The sequence below is a fragment of the Acinonyx jubatus genome, chromosome C1 (assembly GCF_027475565.1).
Source record: "Acinonyx jubatus isolate Ajub_Pintada_27869175 chromosome C1, VMU_Ajub_asm_v1.0, whole genome shotgun sequence".
Taxonomy (NCBI): domain Eukaryota; kingdom Metazoa; phylum Chordata; class Mammalia; order Carnivora; family Felidae; genus Acinonyx; species Acinonyx jubatus.
Window position 1 is genome coordinate 185939994 of NC_069381.1, and position 17483 is coordinate 185957476.

At 32.0% G+C, this 17483-nt stretch overlaps 1 protein-coding gene across 7 annotated transcripts in view; it reads left to right on the forward strand.

The window, feature by feature from the left end:
- NBEAL1 (neurobeachin like 1) overlaps positions 1-5448 on the forward strand; it is a 164982-nt gene extending 159534 nt beyond the window's left edge. For 5 of the 7 annotated variants that reach the window (XM_053215575.1, XM_053215578.1, XM_053215579.1 and 2 more), the window contains 2 exons: positions 690-838; positions 2446-4893. In XM_053215575.1, coding sequence (XP_053071550.1) covers positions 690-838; positions 2446-2719 — 423 coding nt within the window. In that variant the 3' untranslated portion in view covers positions 2720-4893. Of the gene's footprint in view, positions 1-689; positions 839-2445; positions 4894-5032 lie in introns of those variants that run through there. The other 2 variants (XM_053215576.1, XM_027053013.2) reach the window with 1 other exon arrangement.
- The last annotated feature ends 12035 nt before the right edge of the window (positions 5449-17483 follow it).

The following is a 17483-nucleotide window of genomic DNA, read 5'->3' on the forward strand; positions in this document are numbered from 1 at the left end:
CATGATCTCATGGTTCGTGAGCTCGAGCCCTGCATCGGGCTCTGTGCTGACAGCTCAGAGCCTGGAGCCTGCTTCAGATTCTCTGTCTACCTCTTTCTCTGCTCCTCCCCCACACATGCTCCCTCTCTCCCTCTTTCTCAAAAAAAAAGGGAAGGGGGAGCACCTAGGTGGCTCAGTCAATTAAGCAACTGACTTTACCTCAGGTCATGATCTCACAGGTCATGGGTTCGAGCTCCATGTCAGTCTCTGTGCTGACAGCTGAGAGCCTGGAGTCTGCTTCAGATTCTATGTCTCCCTCTCTCTCTGCCCCTCCCCTGCTCGTTCTCTGTCTCTGTTTCCCAAAAATAAATAAACGTTAAATAAAAATTAAAAAAAAAAACCTTATAGCTTTAAAAAAAGTTAAGAGAATCTTTTTGTTTTATGTTAAGAATGCGGGGTTTTTTAGACTGGATGAGATTTTAATTCTTTTGGAGGGGTGAGAGTTCTTGTTTAATATTGTTTACTTAGCAATTATTTAGTTATTAAATATTTTCTTAAAGTATGAAATTATTTCTGATTTAAAATCACTTTAATAATATTGTCTACACACTCTCTTTATACATAACTGTATGTTTATTTCAACATTAAATTTGAAATTATTAAATCATTAAATTTTGAGATCATTAAATTATTTTCATCTAACTTTATAGGATAAGAGTGCACTACATCTGTTTTCTGTAAATGGCAAGTATTTAGGGTCTCAAGTCCTGACAGAACAAATATCAGATCTGTGTATCACTGGAGAACACATTATCACGGGCAGTTTACAAGGTTTCCTGTCCATAAGAGATCTCCACAGGTAAATATAAAGAATTGTTGAAATCTCACTTAAGAAAAGGTGGTAATAGGGCACCTGGCTGGCTCATTTGATGGAGCATGCGACTCTTGATCTTGGGGTTGTGTGTTCAAGCCCTGCATTGGTTGTATAGATTACTTAAAAAGAAAATCTTAAAAAAAAAAAAAAAAGGAAAAGAAAAAGTAGTAATACTTTCAGCCTAGAGTGGAAATCAGGAATCAAAGATTTCTAATCTTTTGGTTTATCATTTATTATGAACATGTCTTTTCTTTGGTAACTCTGAAAAAAATTGAGAAAGCTAAAGAATTTCTGGATTAGTAAGTGAAATACAGATGTACATTTTTAAAATGTAGGATATTTTATGTTACGTATATTTTACCACAAGTAAAATTTTTTAAAAAACAGAAAAAAAATTTCATAGTGCCAAGCCTCAATTATGGATTTAGAAATTTGTTAAATTATAGTTTGAATTTTTACAAACTAAAGTTAGGGTTTAATTTTTTTTTTAATTGGGGTAAAACAAACTAAGGTATTTTTAAGGCTAATGTATGTGTTCATGATTGTGTGTATGTGTGTGTAAAATGGGTGGGGAGTCTTGTTATTAAAGTGAAGGGAAAGGATGTTTAAATAGTGGATACGTTTTTGAGCTTTGTATTCTTCGTATTTACTAGTTTATGTATACAAAGCACTGTTATTTCCTGTATTTGTATTTGTTATGCCCAAATACGTTCTTTTCTTCCATTTTTAAAAAATTTATTGTGGCTTACTTACACTACTGAGACTATCTTGGCCCCTCCCAAGCCTTTCTTTTCTTTTCTTTTTTTTTCCCCCCAAACCTTTCTTATAAATCATTTCCTGATCCATTGTGCTCTATCCTACCACATTCATGTCAGAATCATTTCTGTACCAACACCCGTCCCTGTTTTTGTATGTCCCTTCTCATTTTTGTCATTCTTTCTCCTGTGGAAGAGCACTGAATCCCTATTTGAATCATATCTTTCCAACATTTTGTTTTACTCAGGGTATTATTAAGAGAATCTCAAATCAGGAAAATGAATGAGATCTTATAGCAGGTTAGTCTAAACACAGTATGTACTTCAGAGGATTCTTCATTCTGTAATCCTAAAAGCCATGGATATTTTCCATAGTTGAGTTATGTTTTTATATCATAACCATATATTTATGGTTTTAAATATTATGTATTATTTTATATTATATATTTATACATATATCTTCTAAGACAAGGCAAATAGACCGATTTTATTGACCTTACCCCCCAACACATGCACACTGTTTTAGCTTTTTAATCAACAAGATGAAATCTTTTAGTGAGAAGATTTTGGTTAGAAGAAAAAATATATATATTTGGTTGTATATATAGTTAGAAGAAAAACAGATGTTGAGAATGAGAAAAGATAGATTAAGTATTTTAAGTAATGCTATAATGTAGGCCCTTGTGTGAGCCATTCAACCTTTCTGAATCTAAGTTACACATCTGTAAAATTAGAATGGAGAACCAGGTGATCATTAAATTATCTTCCAGGTATTAAATTCCATGAATACGTTATGTATCCATGTAATTATGTGTGTGTATTTTCTTTCTTTTCTAGTTTGAATCTCAGCATGAATCCATTAGCCATGCGGATGCCTATCCACTGTGTTTGTGTAACCAAAGAATACAGCCATATTCTTGTAGGATTAGAAGATGGCAAATTGATTGTAGTGGGTGTTGGCAAGCCAGCTGAGGTAAAACATAGCATCAAGAACTTCTTTTCCCGTACTATTGGGGATTCCTTTGGTTCTCCTTTGTTCCAGCTGAATCAGAAGTCTCCATTATGGATGAACAAATTAACCAAATTTGATTTTTCAAAGGGCAGTAAATGAAAAGGCGATAAAGCTAGTATTCAAGAGTGATGTTTATATTATGCTTCAATTGAAGGCATACATTTGACAGTTTCTGTCCTCTAAATGAATAAGAAAGTTCTTTTATTTTCTGTCTTTCCAAATCTAGATTCAAGACACGACTTGGATTTTTAATAAATAAGAGCCTTTATAAAAAATTAAATACAGGCTCAAACAATAAAACTATTTACTTTAATTTCAGTAAATACCAGTATGACTGTATGTCAATTATCCTTTTGTAAAAGCATCATTTTTTTACTTGGAACTACAGATATCCCCATATAATATCCTAATTCTCGGTGAGTTTCCTGTAGTTACTGTAAACTTATTTGCCAGTGGTTTATCAATTACTGAACATTCAGATATCATAAATCTGATACTGTTCCTTAGAAAACTTCGTGGCTATACTCCAAGTAATATAGTGATTCTGTTAGAAAGTTAATTGTATTACATAGAGTCAAATTAAGCATTATCAATTTTTATTGATACCATCAGTCTTTTCTGAGAAATCTAAAATATGGCATCTGTAGTAGTTGTTTCAAGAGAAGTCATTGGTGAATAACACAGTGTCACTGCTTTTAATAAATCTACCACGGGTCATAGGAACCTTTTTGCTAAGTTTTCATCAGTTCTTATACCTGTTCAGGATATTATTATAACAAAAGAGAGGTCTTATTAAATTAAAGTGATTGCACCATTTACCTTCAGTTGTAACAGTCCCCCAAAGAATGTCAGCAAGTCTGTATCTCGGTATTTCACTTACATTTAAAACATTTTAGGCATTTTTTCTCTTTGAGTATGTTTCACTTTCTGTGGATTACTCACGTGCCCTTTAAATTTGCCTGCATCTCCCCACCTTAAGTAATTTTTCAGTTTCTGATTTTACTGAATTTTTTTATATGAAGTGACCATTATGTGCACACACTTTTCTTTTAAAAATCGATTGGAACAAAAACACCTAAGCAACTTCATTTTGTAGGCTTAAATCAGTGTTTTGTACTGTTTATTAAGTAAGTTTTTTGTCCTCCTTGAAAGTTTTATGTAGTCTACAACACATAGAATCTGAATTGTGTGCAGATTTGGAATAAAAGTATTTTTTATCTGTTTTACATCTTTGGATGTATCAGTTGAAGTATGGATCTACTTTAGTACATAATCAAATACTTAGAATCTTGCATAATTAAGATATAATTCCATATGACAGTATGATTAAAGCTTTAGTTATGAAAAGATCTTTATGTAAAGATCTAAATTTATCATAAAAGATCAAAGTCTTGATTAATGTGTACTTTAAGCCATGTATCAGTTTTGTATATTACACTGTCAGTATGAAATTCATATTTATTAATCATATGGTAAAGTGATAATAGATTAATGGAAATAATGTTTCTGGAAATGAAAATGCAAAACAAGCATGCTAAAGTGTCTTTGCATGAGGCTTGGTTTTTTTTTTTTTATCCCTTTAATAAATGTACCCTAGAGAAGGGTAACCATTAAAAAAGGCTGGCAGACAAATAAAAAATAGATTATACTTGGGAAAGTAATTCCAACAAGTCATATTGTTAGTTTGAGAAATGTGTCCCACATGGATTCTTTTTTGCCTTACCTAGAATTATAAGCACTTTTAGAGGGGCATTTATTTACCGATTGGATTAATATTTAATTAATAATTGTTATGTGCTGAGAAGCGTGCTAGGTGGTACAAATTTAATGGTGAACAAATGTGATTCTCACCTTCAGAGAGCTTATGCTATACTTGTTCTCTAAATTATATTTTATCATTTTGTTGCTAAATGTCATTTTTTGAAATTCTTATATCAAAATACTCTAAAATTATTTTGTTTCCATCAGAACATTATTGTACTTCTTATTAGCCTTGTGATTAGCATCAATAGTACTTTAAATATAAAAGGAGAAAATCCTCAAAATTATGTGTCTTATTAGCTAAAGTAAAATTCAGAAGATTATTTTAATGAACTGTGAAATATATTTCTTTAATTTATAAAGAAAAGGACTGATAATTTGGACAAACTGGGGCATTCAATTTTAAAATTTACACATTGGCATTAGAACTTTCTCAGTTGAAAGACAATTGGTATAGAGAAGCCTTTCTTTAATTATTATTAATCGAGAATCATTAAAATGTTAATATGAATGATTCTGCTAACAAAACTTACATTCTTACATTCTGCATCCTACAAAATCAGTGTCTTATATATCAGTCTCACTTCTTTTTTTTCTTTCTTTTTTTCTTAATCACATCTGTTGTTCATTTCTCTGGATTACCTTAAACAGATGCGTTCAGGTCAGCTTTCTCGAAAATTGTGGGGATCTAGCAAGCGGCTCAGCCAGATTTCAGCTGGAGAAACTGAATATAATACTCAAGATTCCAAGTGATTACTATTTCCATCTTCTGTCATGGATAACTGAAACTTGATTTATTGCTTTGTCACTTTAACCACATCTCTCAACTATCTGAATGTTTCAGGGCTTTTATCACTGAAAATCATTTAGGGATTATCAAAATTGAATATGCAATGTGTATAAAGACATAGGTTGTATTATTAACCACTTTAAAATTTTCTGGTTAATATTATATCCAGTTGTATTGACTAATTATTGGTCTACACTAAGGTGAATTTGAGAAAATACATTTGAATTAGATTTGTGGTTCATTCCTAAAGATCATTAGACCCATTAAAAAAAAAGAACTTCTAAAAAATAAAGAAATACCATATGATTCCCTTATTATTCCAAACAACAAAATTTAAGTTATTTCTAATAAAATAGTACAGATGATGGGACAGTTGAGAGACATGGCTTTTAATATATTCTTTAGTTAATCATTTTCCTATTTACTGACCACCATATTTAAAAATATATCAGTTTATTTATGAAACTCCTGATTGGAGGTAATATTTTAAAGGCATCTGTTGCACACTTAGATTTTCAAAACTCAGTGTAAATTCCAGGTTTTCATGATAAGTTGACTATAAGACTATTGAAACCGGTACATTGGGTCATTCCACTACTGCTAGCATATTACTAATGAGAACTTATTGAAATGTATTATTATATGCTTAAATAATAAAGGTTGAGTAGGAATAAGAGAAGCTGGGATATATTTTGCAGGTGTATTTCGTTAGTAGTGTAATTAAGGAAAATGCTGATTATGATTTTGACAGTTGGATCCTTTAAGTAGCATAGTTTATTATCTGCAAAGTTCAAAATTTCTTGGTTTATTCTTTACTAAGCAAATACTGTGTTTCCCCAATAATTAGAAGTGTTAGCAGTGATACCCAAATACATTAACATTTTTACCTAGAACTTCCATGTGATTGATACATGAATTAAAAAGATAATGCATCATTAAAGTAGTCACTTAGACATAGTAATTGTTAAAGACACGTTTCTATTTCATGTTATGTATAACTTTTAAGATTATAATTAATTTTATTATACATCGTTAGGTGTTACATTATGTTTTACTGTTCGAAATTTTAAAGTAAAATGCTGATAAATTTATTTTGGAATTCAAAGTGGTTGATAAGCCTAGTGCTTTTATAAGGTCATCCTTTTGAGTTAGGTCAGAGAGCTTTTACAACTACAAGTGTCCTTAATCTGAGATACCACGGGTTTGGGTAATTTATGAATCCCCTGAAATTGTGTGGAAATTCTGTGTGTTAACTGCAGTTTTTTTTTTTCAGGAGTGAGTGAGTGTGTGGCTTTCATAAAGGGGTTTCTGATCAGAAGGGGGAAAAAAGATAATAATAGCTTCTTATAAAATAATATACCTTTTTATTCCACAAATCATAGATTTCCTTACATCCAATTCTCTTCTCCATGGAATCTTTGAGAACCTTTCCCTCTGCAATTCTTCTGTTGCCCCCAGTATCTATTGCCCTTTTCTTTATAATTCTATGAATGAGTAAAAAATTTATGAGAAGTAAAGGATTCTGTTTAGGGAAGCTTTTTGAATAGATATGATCTGTTCAAGTCAGGACTAATAAAAATTTATAGAAGAATTTTCTTTACAATTATTTAAAATCCTCTGTTTTATTCAGTGAAAACAAAAACAAAAAACCATGTTTTAGATAAGTAACACTGAAACAAACTGGTGCAGCAAGTATAAAATAGAGCACATGTAAATGTGAAGATTTCCTTTTTAAGGGTTTCAGGAATTTGTGATGAAAATGTCTCAAATCAGTAAAGATAATTATGATTTATTGAATTTATTGCTTCTATTTATTTCATTTTATTTTTTCTATTACATTTTTTAGAAGGTTTCAAGTCAGCAAAACCAACATGATTGATTTGGGGTATTTTAAATGTTAATTTTTAAAAAACTTTTCTGAATCAAAACTTCGGAAATTTTTCTTTTGCTTACTTATCCATTGACTGTGGTATAGTGTTGCCTTCTTTATTTTTAAGGTTACTTAATAATGGTTTTAGAATTATTTTGGAAAGTTATAAAGAAGTTTAACTGAAATTATTAGGGAAAAATTCCTAAATTTATGATGTTTTAAAATTACCAGGGAAAAATTCCTAAATTTATGGTGTTTTACTTTGCTGCTTTTTAGATTGAAGAACCAAACAAGCAGTATTCATTTTATATCACAAATAGAAGACCCTTTGTTCACAGTAAAATAAATATCCTACCTAGACTAACAATAGATGTTTAGAGCTGTGGAATTCTTCCTTATATTACTTTTTCCAAAAAAGTGAAAACCAAAAATGTAGGATTTTGAGGAAAATCTGATAATACTAGTAACAGTCTAAAGGAATGGAAGTTAACTTTATCTATTAAACAAATACAGTAGAACCATTAGTTGAATAATATAAACCTCTTTTAAACAGTGTAGCCCACTGAATTAATTTAAAAAATGACCAGATAAAATCACTGAAAAGATATACTTTGGGGATTCTGGTGTATTTAGATGTTATCCATAGAAACGGTTTCTGCTTATATAATGGGAGAAGTGAACAACAGTGTGATGAAAATGGAATAACAAGTAGACATTTCAGTTGATAAATACAGTATCTCAACTTGGCTGCTATGAAGTTTGTCTAAAGAAACTTTCATCTGCTTTTGTTTCTTGACACTGGTAATAATGATGGAAATAAAAATCTCAGCATCCTGTGATAGGAAGAGATTTATACTAAAATAATGATTTTACTTTTAGAAAGTGAGATTTAAAATATTCAAGCATATAATACCTGTGTTCATTTAGAAAATAAAGCAAACTTTCAACTCTCCAATCAGTATTCTGTCATTACTTAGATAAAATTGGAGGAGAGAAGGAAAAATAGATCAGGGCATGGGAATTAGAAAAGTATATAAAAATAAAGCTTGTCCAGTTGGTTTAAAATCTTTTTGAGCCTAGGAAGCTTGTGTCAGCTATTCTTAAGTGTCTATCTATTAACTTCCATTAGGTCACAGTGTTTTTTTTTTAGGTCACAGCCTTTTGTCAGAGAGAAAAATGCCAGATATTCATGTGTCATCAGCAAGAAACATCAGTGAGGCTTCCTTTTTTTCTGTTAGGCATACAACAATTATCCTTAAGAGACTGGTATTGAAAGTTACTTTTACATTTCTGAAGCAATAAGTGTACCCTCATAATTAATTAGAATTCAGATTTGAAAGTTAAATCTTAAGCTAAGATTTTTTTTTATATTTTACTTGAATAGGAGTAAGCAGAGAAAATTTTAACTTGAATACCAGATTTTTATTTAATGATGATCGACACATGGCCTTTGTCCTGAAGTGTATTTTATATTGTGACTAAAGAAATCACTCATGAAAATCTTCTAGTTAAATTTAAAGAGGTTAACTCCTTTTATATATTTACTTTCACAAAATGAATAGCATTGTCTTTATCACCTTTCCAATGAAAAGATGCAAGTACATGGACTATATTAAACATAAATATTAGATAATATGTACTATCATAGGGTATGTGTACGAGTGAGTGAAGGTTGGTCTCTTCAAATACATCAGTAAATTTGTCTTCCATTAATTCTTAAACCTGTCTGTAGGATGTAATTTTTGATATAAGAAATGAAATAAATTATTTTTCTTTTCTAAATCTAATCCTTTGTTTTCCTCTATCAGCCAGACTCCTAGCTTGTCCTAATTTACTGTTCCTTTCATCCACTGACTCTGTTCTTTCCCAGTAAGTAGCCAATCTTAAATATTTATCACTCTCAACAAATATCCACTCTCAGTATTCTTTTTTGCCTAATTCGTTTATCGTATGTACCCAGCATTTGCTTTGCTTTAAATTTGATCCCATCCAGAACATTGTTCTGAAGAGTTTTTCTGTATCAGAGTCCTGGTGGTGCTTTTTCTGATGACATTCTTGCAACAACAGTACAGTGTTACCAGTTATCATTTCAATATTGTTAAAATGTTGGCCACAACTTTAGTTCTTTAATTTGAATCCAGCATTTTCTAAGCCAGTGTTTCTTCATTGAGATTGTAGATCAGACTTGTCCATGAAGATAGATAGATAGATAGATAGATAGATAGATAGATAGATAGACAGATACACACACACAAACACACAGAAGTTTAGGCACTGTTCTGGACTTTCTGAATCTCTTGGTACAAAAAAAAATTATCCCAGAATTTATATGTTGTCTTAAAATATTTTCTGCTATAGAAATTATATCCATCCATTTTTAGGAATCATTGCATATTCACAGGCTTATATGAAACTAGGTTTAATCTTTGTCCTTGGAAACATTTTGTCTAAAATTTGCTTGGAATGGCTTTCCTATCTTCATTTTGCTTGCCACCACAACAACCAAATTTCCTTTTCAGTTGCATCATTCTTATAATTTTCTTCAAACCTGTCATATTTGAATATTCTAACTAATAGTGGTTCCATCAAAAAAGATATTATGCTGTTTGCTTATATTAGTTCCTAGTGACTGTTAGTGAATATTTTTGCATATTTGAATTTGGTAACATTTTCAAGTATCAATAAAAAGCATGATTTACAAAATGCTAGGTTTAAAAATACAGTTGGATCTCTTATAGCCTTAAAGGAAATGATATAATTTTTCTAATTAAAAAGCATTGGGTATATATATTCCCTAATTACTTCTGATGACTTTATGGAAATAATCTTTAATTTTTTTCATATAAAAAGTCCTAGTATTTCAGAAAATAAAGCATTGACATTTAAGATATTTAGGCATATATTGGAAACAATGCAATTTTCTACATTAAAAATATAAGGCCATCCTAGATACAGGAGTTATATGATTTTCTTCAGGATAAGAACCTGTGTAAAAGTGGCTATATTATTTGGTTAGATTGTATAAATCATCAGACATATCTTAGGTTATCTCACTGATATTTGTTACATGTGGGTGATTTCTAAACAGGATTTGGACCTATGAAGCAAATGGCTGTAGTAAAAATTAAAAGGACAGAAATCAACTGCGTTTACTTTTGTCTTAATGCCTATAATCTTAAGAACTGAAAATTCAAAGGAACAAGTAGAAAGTTATTAATCTAACATTTGTTTTCTGTGGTATAGTTTTAATGTTTCCTTGGAAACTTACTTTGTAAATATTACCATAATAACACTAACAACAGCACAGTTATGTCATTGAAAGAATTACCCATTCAGTTTTCAAAGTTGACTATTAATGGAGTTTGGGGTGTGTTTGTGTGTGTGTTTTCACTTATAATGGCTGTCACATTATTTAAAATTTATAACAATTTTTGAACATACAAAATGATTATCACCTTATTCCAATGTAGCATTGTAATTTGAGAACAAAAAACAAGTTAGGGTTTAGGTAGGGTTGAAAAATAAAATTATATTTTATTGTTTTAAATAAAAACTTTAAAAGTCTTATTCCAAGTGGACGTTTTAAAATTTTATTTTGGCAATAATATCTTTCAACTTAATATGTATTAAAACCAGAGGTTCTGTGATAGCCAGTGTATTAACTGGGTAATATTAAAATGCTATTTTTTATGTTCCTTCCCTTGGAAATATTTCCCACACCATCCAAGCAATGTGTTTTAAGACTTAGGGGGCTCAACCTACAAATTCAACATATGCACATCTTGCATTTTGAAGGAAAAGAACTTATCTGTGATGGCCGCCATTTTGCTCTTCAGAATGCTAAAATTATATTAATCAATAAATACTTCAGAAAATGGTTCTGGTAAGGAGATACCAGTTGTCACACTTAACTGAAAAAATTCAGCCTCTTAAATTCTTATATAGGGATTAAAGAGAATAATTATTTCTTCCTCTGGGGTTTTGATTGCTTTTTTAAATATTTATAATAGTGTCTACCTTTTTCCAAAATTATGGCATATTACAGCAAAGATCTTACTATCAAAGATCTTTCACATTTTAGACTTTTTCTTCTGTATTCTGCATTTTACTGTTTTCTGTGATTCAGAAATACTATCACCAAAAATATCTTTGGATACTGTTTATTTTATAGTTAGCTTTATGTAAGAAAAACTGTTACAAAACTGTATGGCTGCTCTGTTGTCTTCAGAAACTCTTAAGGAGTATGGCTTTCTTTTCCCCAGTTGTACGCTTTTTATATAGTTGGAGTACAACAATTAGCAAAAAGTAAGCAGAGATCTAGCTAGACCGTCCTTTTCTATCAGATGCTTTGCTACAGAAATGAATCGATTAAGACAGAAAACTATCAAACATATATGTTTGTCTCTTATGTCAGTTTTTCTGGGACCCAGATTAAACAGGAACATTTCAGTGTTATCACAGATGGTGACAGTGACTTGAATGCATATATATGCACATAAAGGAGGATAGCTGAAAATTCGGAATTACTTGTTATAAAAAAAAACACTTGCAAATCGTGCTGCTACTTAAATATTTAAGGAATTCAGAAAGTTGTGTAGTTATCATAAAATGGTCCTTCTCATTTATATTACTGGAATTGACCATGAGAAAGAATATCAAGCCTTATTTATATCTAATTATTGACTGCAAACTGTGACTCAATATTTGTATGCCAAAAAAAGTGGTCTTAAAGTTGAGAAAATTTTAGATTTAATAAAAATGTGTAAATTTTGATTAGTCTTCTCATTAAAATGAAGTTACTGTTAATTTGGTGCAATACATTCTTTCCTTCCTCATCCTTTTAAGATTAAATATATAAGTTGTATATTTTATTTTGTTACATTGAGTGCTGTTTTAAATTTTTCAGTGTGTATATATGAGCTAATATTTGTTTCTGTATAGCATGATTGAAGATAATTGAGAATTTTGCACTTTTTTTAGTCCTTTGGAAATTTGTATTCTAACAGCTTTTAAGAATGTACATTTATTTTGTACATAATACATTAGCTTTGTGTATTAAATGGGTTTAAATCAAATAAAAAAATGATGTTACTTTCTTCAGTTTATCTGCAATTGTCACTTCATGGTCTGATTAGAACTTAGCCATGGCTAAATTATTTGGGCAAGGGATTGAATACAGTTTTTGTTAAGCAGTAATCACTGCTTCTTTCGTTGAGAATCTCTTCTGTAGTCCTATGTGTACAAGATAAAGATTATGTTAATTGACCAGTTTTTGTCATACAGAAAACAGATATTAAGCCTTTGGTTATAAATCTCCCTAGAAACATAGTTACGTTTTCCTCCCTTGGTTAATGATCATAAGAGATTTCCATTTGTAGTTAAATAATACATTGAGCTGAGTTTTTTAAAACTTTTATTTCCTTTCATATAATTAAAATCTTTTATTCATCAACTTTTGACAGTCTAAATGTTGACCTAATTCTCCTGTGTTTGTTAGGGTTAATAAAATTTAATCCATAATAAAACAGAATTCTAAGCTCTGTTTTAGTACTTTTTTAGTAGTTTAAGGTTTTTATTACTTTTGTTTCTAGATCTAGAGTAATGACACAACAGAAATGAACATTAACCTTTTTGTAGCCTAATACCATCTTTGCATGATACTACACTTTTAGTCACAGGACAAAGCCGTGTTATTTAAAGGCTTAATTAAGGCTGCCTTGGGACACCTGGGCCGCTCAGTCCATTGAGTCCATCTTCGGCTCAAGTCATGATCTCCCGGTTGGTGGGTTCGAGCCCCGCCTCTGGCTCTTTGCTGACACCTTGGAGCCTGGAGCCTGCTTCAGATTCTGTGTCTCCCTCTGTCTCTGTCCCCTCCCCTGTTCATGCTCTCTCTCTCTCAAAAATAAATAAACATTAAAAAATAATAATAAGACTGCCTTGCTTCTCTGAAATAAGTCAATAATGCCATACCAAGCATCAAACAAATGTATTTATTTTATGCAGTTATACTGGAGTTATATTTTCTCACCATGTATCATTCATTTGATGAGAAATTAAACCATTTTTTGAAACCTTTTATTATGAATTTTTTTTTACTACTTTTTTCACTACTAAACATATTAGAATAATTTTGACAGTCTATTCAATACTTGTAAAACTCTTTACCTCACAGTATGTTTGGTGCATTTTCTAAAGTTGTGTCAGGGGCACCTAGCTGGCTCAGTTGGTTAAGCATCTGGCTTCGGCTCAGGTCATGATCTCATGGTTCATGGGGTCGAGCCCTGTGTCAGGCTCTTTGCTGACAGCTCTGAGCCTGGAGGCTGCTTCAGATTCTGGGTCTCCCTATCTCTCATTCAAAAATGAATAAACATTTTAAAATTAAAAAAAACAACAACAACAATAGAAAGTGTCCCTTCAAAAGTGGTTCAATTGTAACTTTGCAGAAATTGGAGAGTGAGAGGAAGGCCTCAAAAAATTTGTGAATTAGCATTTTTCATGATCTAGTGATAGAAACTTCTTTTTGAAAGCAAGTGCCTTCTTACAGTATTCAACTTTAACTTATGTCCCAAATCATTTAACAAATCATGGATTCTCAAGCGTGCCTGGGTGGCTCAGTCGGTTAAGTGTCTGACTCTTGACTTCAGCTCACGTCATGATCTGACAGTTTGTGGGTTTGAGCCCTGCATTGGGCTCTGTGCTGACAGTGTGGAGCCTGCTTGGGATTCTCTCCCTCTCTCTCTTCCCCTCCCCTGTTGGCACACTCTCTGTCAGAATAAATTTTCAAAAAATCATGGATTCTCAGAAGAAAATAGTGTGCCAAGTCATTCCTATGCATATGGCATGACGATTAAAGAGATGTAAAGATGGGTTTAATTATTTAACCTAGAACAATAGTTGCAGAATCCTATTTAAGCATCTTTGGTCAGAATACTTCAAGCAACATCACAGAGGCATTGACATATGGGAAAACACATAAGAATGTGTTTAATGAGAACTTGAACAGTGTCAAACAGGTTGAAAATGGACATTGACAGCTTAAAAACGATCAGATTTTACATCTGAAAGGGAATATGTGGGTCATCAGGAACTTTTATTTGAGAAGACAATCTAAATTTTCATTAAAACCCAAAATCATTTTGAGAGGTTGTGTTATATGCAAATACTTTTGTTTTCCCATACTGACTAAATGAATAGAATATTAACTAACAGTCTTATTAATTAGAGCTATAGTCACATGGGGAGATTTATCCAGGTACAGGCTTTCTCCAGATGGTGTTACCGTGATGAACTTGTGATGGTTTAGGAATCGGCGCTATCACTATCCTAAAGAAAATCAAACTTGGGAATGCTAATTGACACAAGTTCACAAGAGTGACCTATATAAGTTACAGTGCAAATTCACTAATTTATAATGCAGTGTTTTCTAGTGGTTTCCTTCCTAAGACAACCTCATTTTTTTTTTTTTTGAGAGAAAGATTGTGCGCCCAAGTGGTGGAGGGACAGAGAGAGAGGACTCAGAGGATCCCAAGCAGGCTTTGCAGCAATAGCAGTCAGCCCAATGAGGGGCTCGAACTCACAAGCCTTGAGATCATGACCCGAGCTGAAGTTGGATGCTCAACTAACTGAGCCACCCAGGCATCCCAAGACAACCCTCATTCTTTAATTTCTCACAGTTGTCTTACATACTGTTAACAGATCCTAATGTACTAAGGTCACTACTATTTTTTTAAGTATATTGAAATGGGAAATTTTGATCTACCCATCAATATTGGTCAAGATTCTCAGATATTATCATATGTCTTTAATAGAATGGGATCCAGTGAAAGAGCTCAGGTCTGGAACAAAAGATCTGGCTTCAATTTACATTTCTCCTATAAAGTACCTCTATGACTTAGAGTAAGACACTTAAACCTATCTGGTTTTAGTTATTTCATGTGTAAAATAGTGTTAATGATGTTTAGGGATCAAATGAAATAACATTAAAGGATCAGAGGTAAGAAACACACTATTAGAGGGCACCGGGCTGGCTCAGTTTGAAGAGCTTGTAACTCATGGTCTTCGGGTCATGAGTTTGAGCCCCATATTTGGGTGTAGATATTACTAAAAAAGTAAATTAAAAAAAATCAGAACAAGAAAATAAGGGATCATTGACTGCCCTGTGAGTGTAAATTGTAAGTCCAGCACATCATTAATCAGAGCAGACACAGGCAATCATCTGAAGGATGTGTGATGAGATGTAGTAGGATGCCTGTTAGGTAAGCTGTGATTCATAAGATCATAAACCAAAAAATTTTTTAAAAAGAAATACACTGTTGTAATACATAATTTTAATTTCACTTTAATGAAAGTAGGCCAAATGACATACTGGTTGTAGGGATCCAGATTATTGTACTACATATGTTAAAGTGTTAGGTAACAAGTATGGAATTCTTCATAAAAACGTACCAAAAGATTAATAATAAGTTATACACTATTAAGGGAATATATGATACATACAATGTTATGGCAACACAGACTAAAATAAAGAGACAAATCTTATTCAAGGAGATCAGTTGCTTAGATAGTCTGACACAAAAGAGAAATTACTTCCTTGGCAAGGAGTAACCTTTTAGTAAGAGAGGCGAAGTAAGTTTCTTTGAAGTGAATAGCTAATACCCTGAATCTAATTACTATAAAATAGTACTTAACTGATAGATATTCTTTAAGTTGTGTCATTTTATTTAAAGGTCATTATACTACATTCCTGTTGGTGCTATAACAAACTGGCACAAATTTAGTGGTTTAAAACAACATAAATTCACTTTTACAATTCTGGAGGTCAGAAGTTAGAAATCAGTTTCAGTGATTCAGTTCAGTTTCTGTTTCTGACTTTTCTTGTGTCCTTCCTATTAGGACTATTGTGATTATGTTGAGCCCACATGAATAATCCAACTTGATCTTTCCATTTCAAGAGTTTTAGTTTAATCACCTCTGCAAAGTGTATTTTACCATGTAAAATAACATTTACAAATTCCAGAGATTAGGATGTGGACATATTTGGGTGCCATTATTCAGCCTGATACACTAATGAATGTGAAAAATAGTACATAGCACTTATGCATTCTTTTCTTTTTTGCTACCTGGGCCAAATTATTCCCTACTGTCTGAACAAAGAAAATTTCTCCAATTGAAAAGAATTTAAAAATTATCCTGTATATGTATTATGCCTCAATAAACTTGAAAAAAAAATTTTTTTTAATTTTTATTTTTTGAGAGAGAGAGAGTATGAGCAGGGGAAGGGCAGAGAAAGAGGGAGACACAGAATCCGAAGCAGGCTCCAGGCTCTGAGCTGTCGGCACAGAGCCTGACGTGGGCCTGAACCCACGAACCTTGAGATCATGACCTGAACTGAAGTCGGACGCTTAACCGACTGAGCCACCCAGGTGCCCCTGAAAAGATTATATTTTAAAAAATCTATCCAAGAAATACTATGACCCAAGATAAGCTAATTTGGCATTACTGCCAGGAAAACACTGCCAGGAAAAAAAGATGTGAAATCTTGATTATAAAAACAGAGATACTGCTGAAATGAAAAATTAACTTTATAAAACAAATAATTTCTGAATTATGTGTCTATATTTTATTTTTTATCCAAACACACTAGACCATTCTAGAATACCTAGGCATGTGCAATAACTAAGTTCACCTATCTTTGTTAGTTTATTGACTTTCAATCATAAAAACCATAGTTTACACATATTTTAAATTTGGCATTATGAAGGTATAATTTTAGGGCAGAAAGATAGAATATCACTTATGTAACAGTTTGTTAACTTCCTTTGTGAGTTCTAAAGTATTTTGACATGTCAACAAAATCCATACCAACATTCCCATCTCCCTAAATCTGTAGATTTCTTTCCCCTACAGCAGGGACCCACAAGCTTTTTCTGTTAAAGGACCAGATAATATTTTAGGCTTTGAGAGCCATGTGGTCTCTATCACAACTATTCATTTCTGCCATTGTGGCATGAAAGCAGCCATAGACAATACATAAATAAATGAGCATAGCTGTCTTCCCATAAAACTTTATTTACAAAAACAGATGGGGCCCCAATTCCTTAGTTTGCTGACTCCCTGCCAGGAAATATCTGGCATCTCAACTTGAATGACTGTTGGCCAGTATTCAATCCAGGCTTCAGTTAACCAAGCACATTCAGATCCAATATCAGGTGCTCAATGTAACACTAAAATCTCAAATCCTGAATGAATGAAACCATATAAATATACTTGCCCTTCCTAGCCTTTATATTTTATTCTTTTTAAACAGACATGCCTAGAATCCACCTATGTTCTCTCTGACACAAATTAACAAGGCCTTACTGTTTGTTTGATGTAGTGTTCTGCTCCAGGTTCAGACAAAAGGGGGTGCATTGTGTGTACAGAATTTTATTTTTATTATTTTT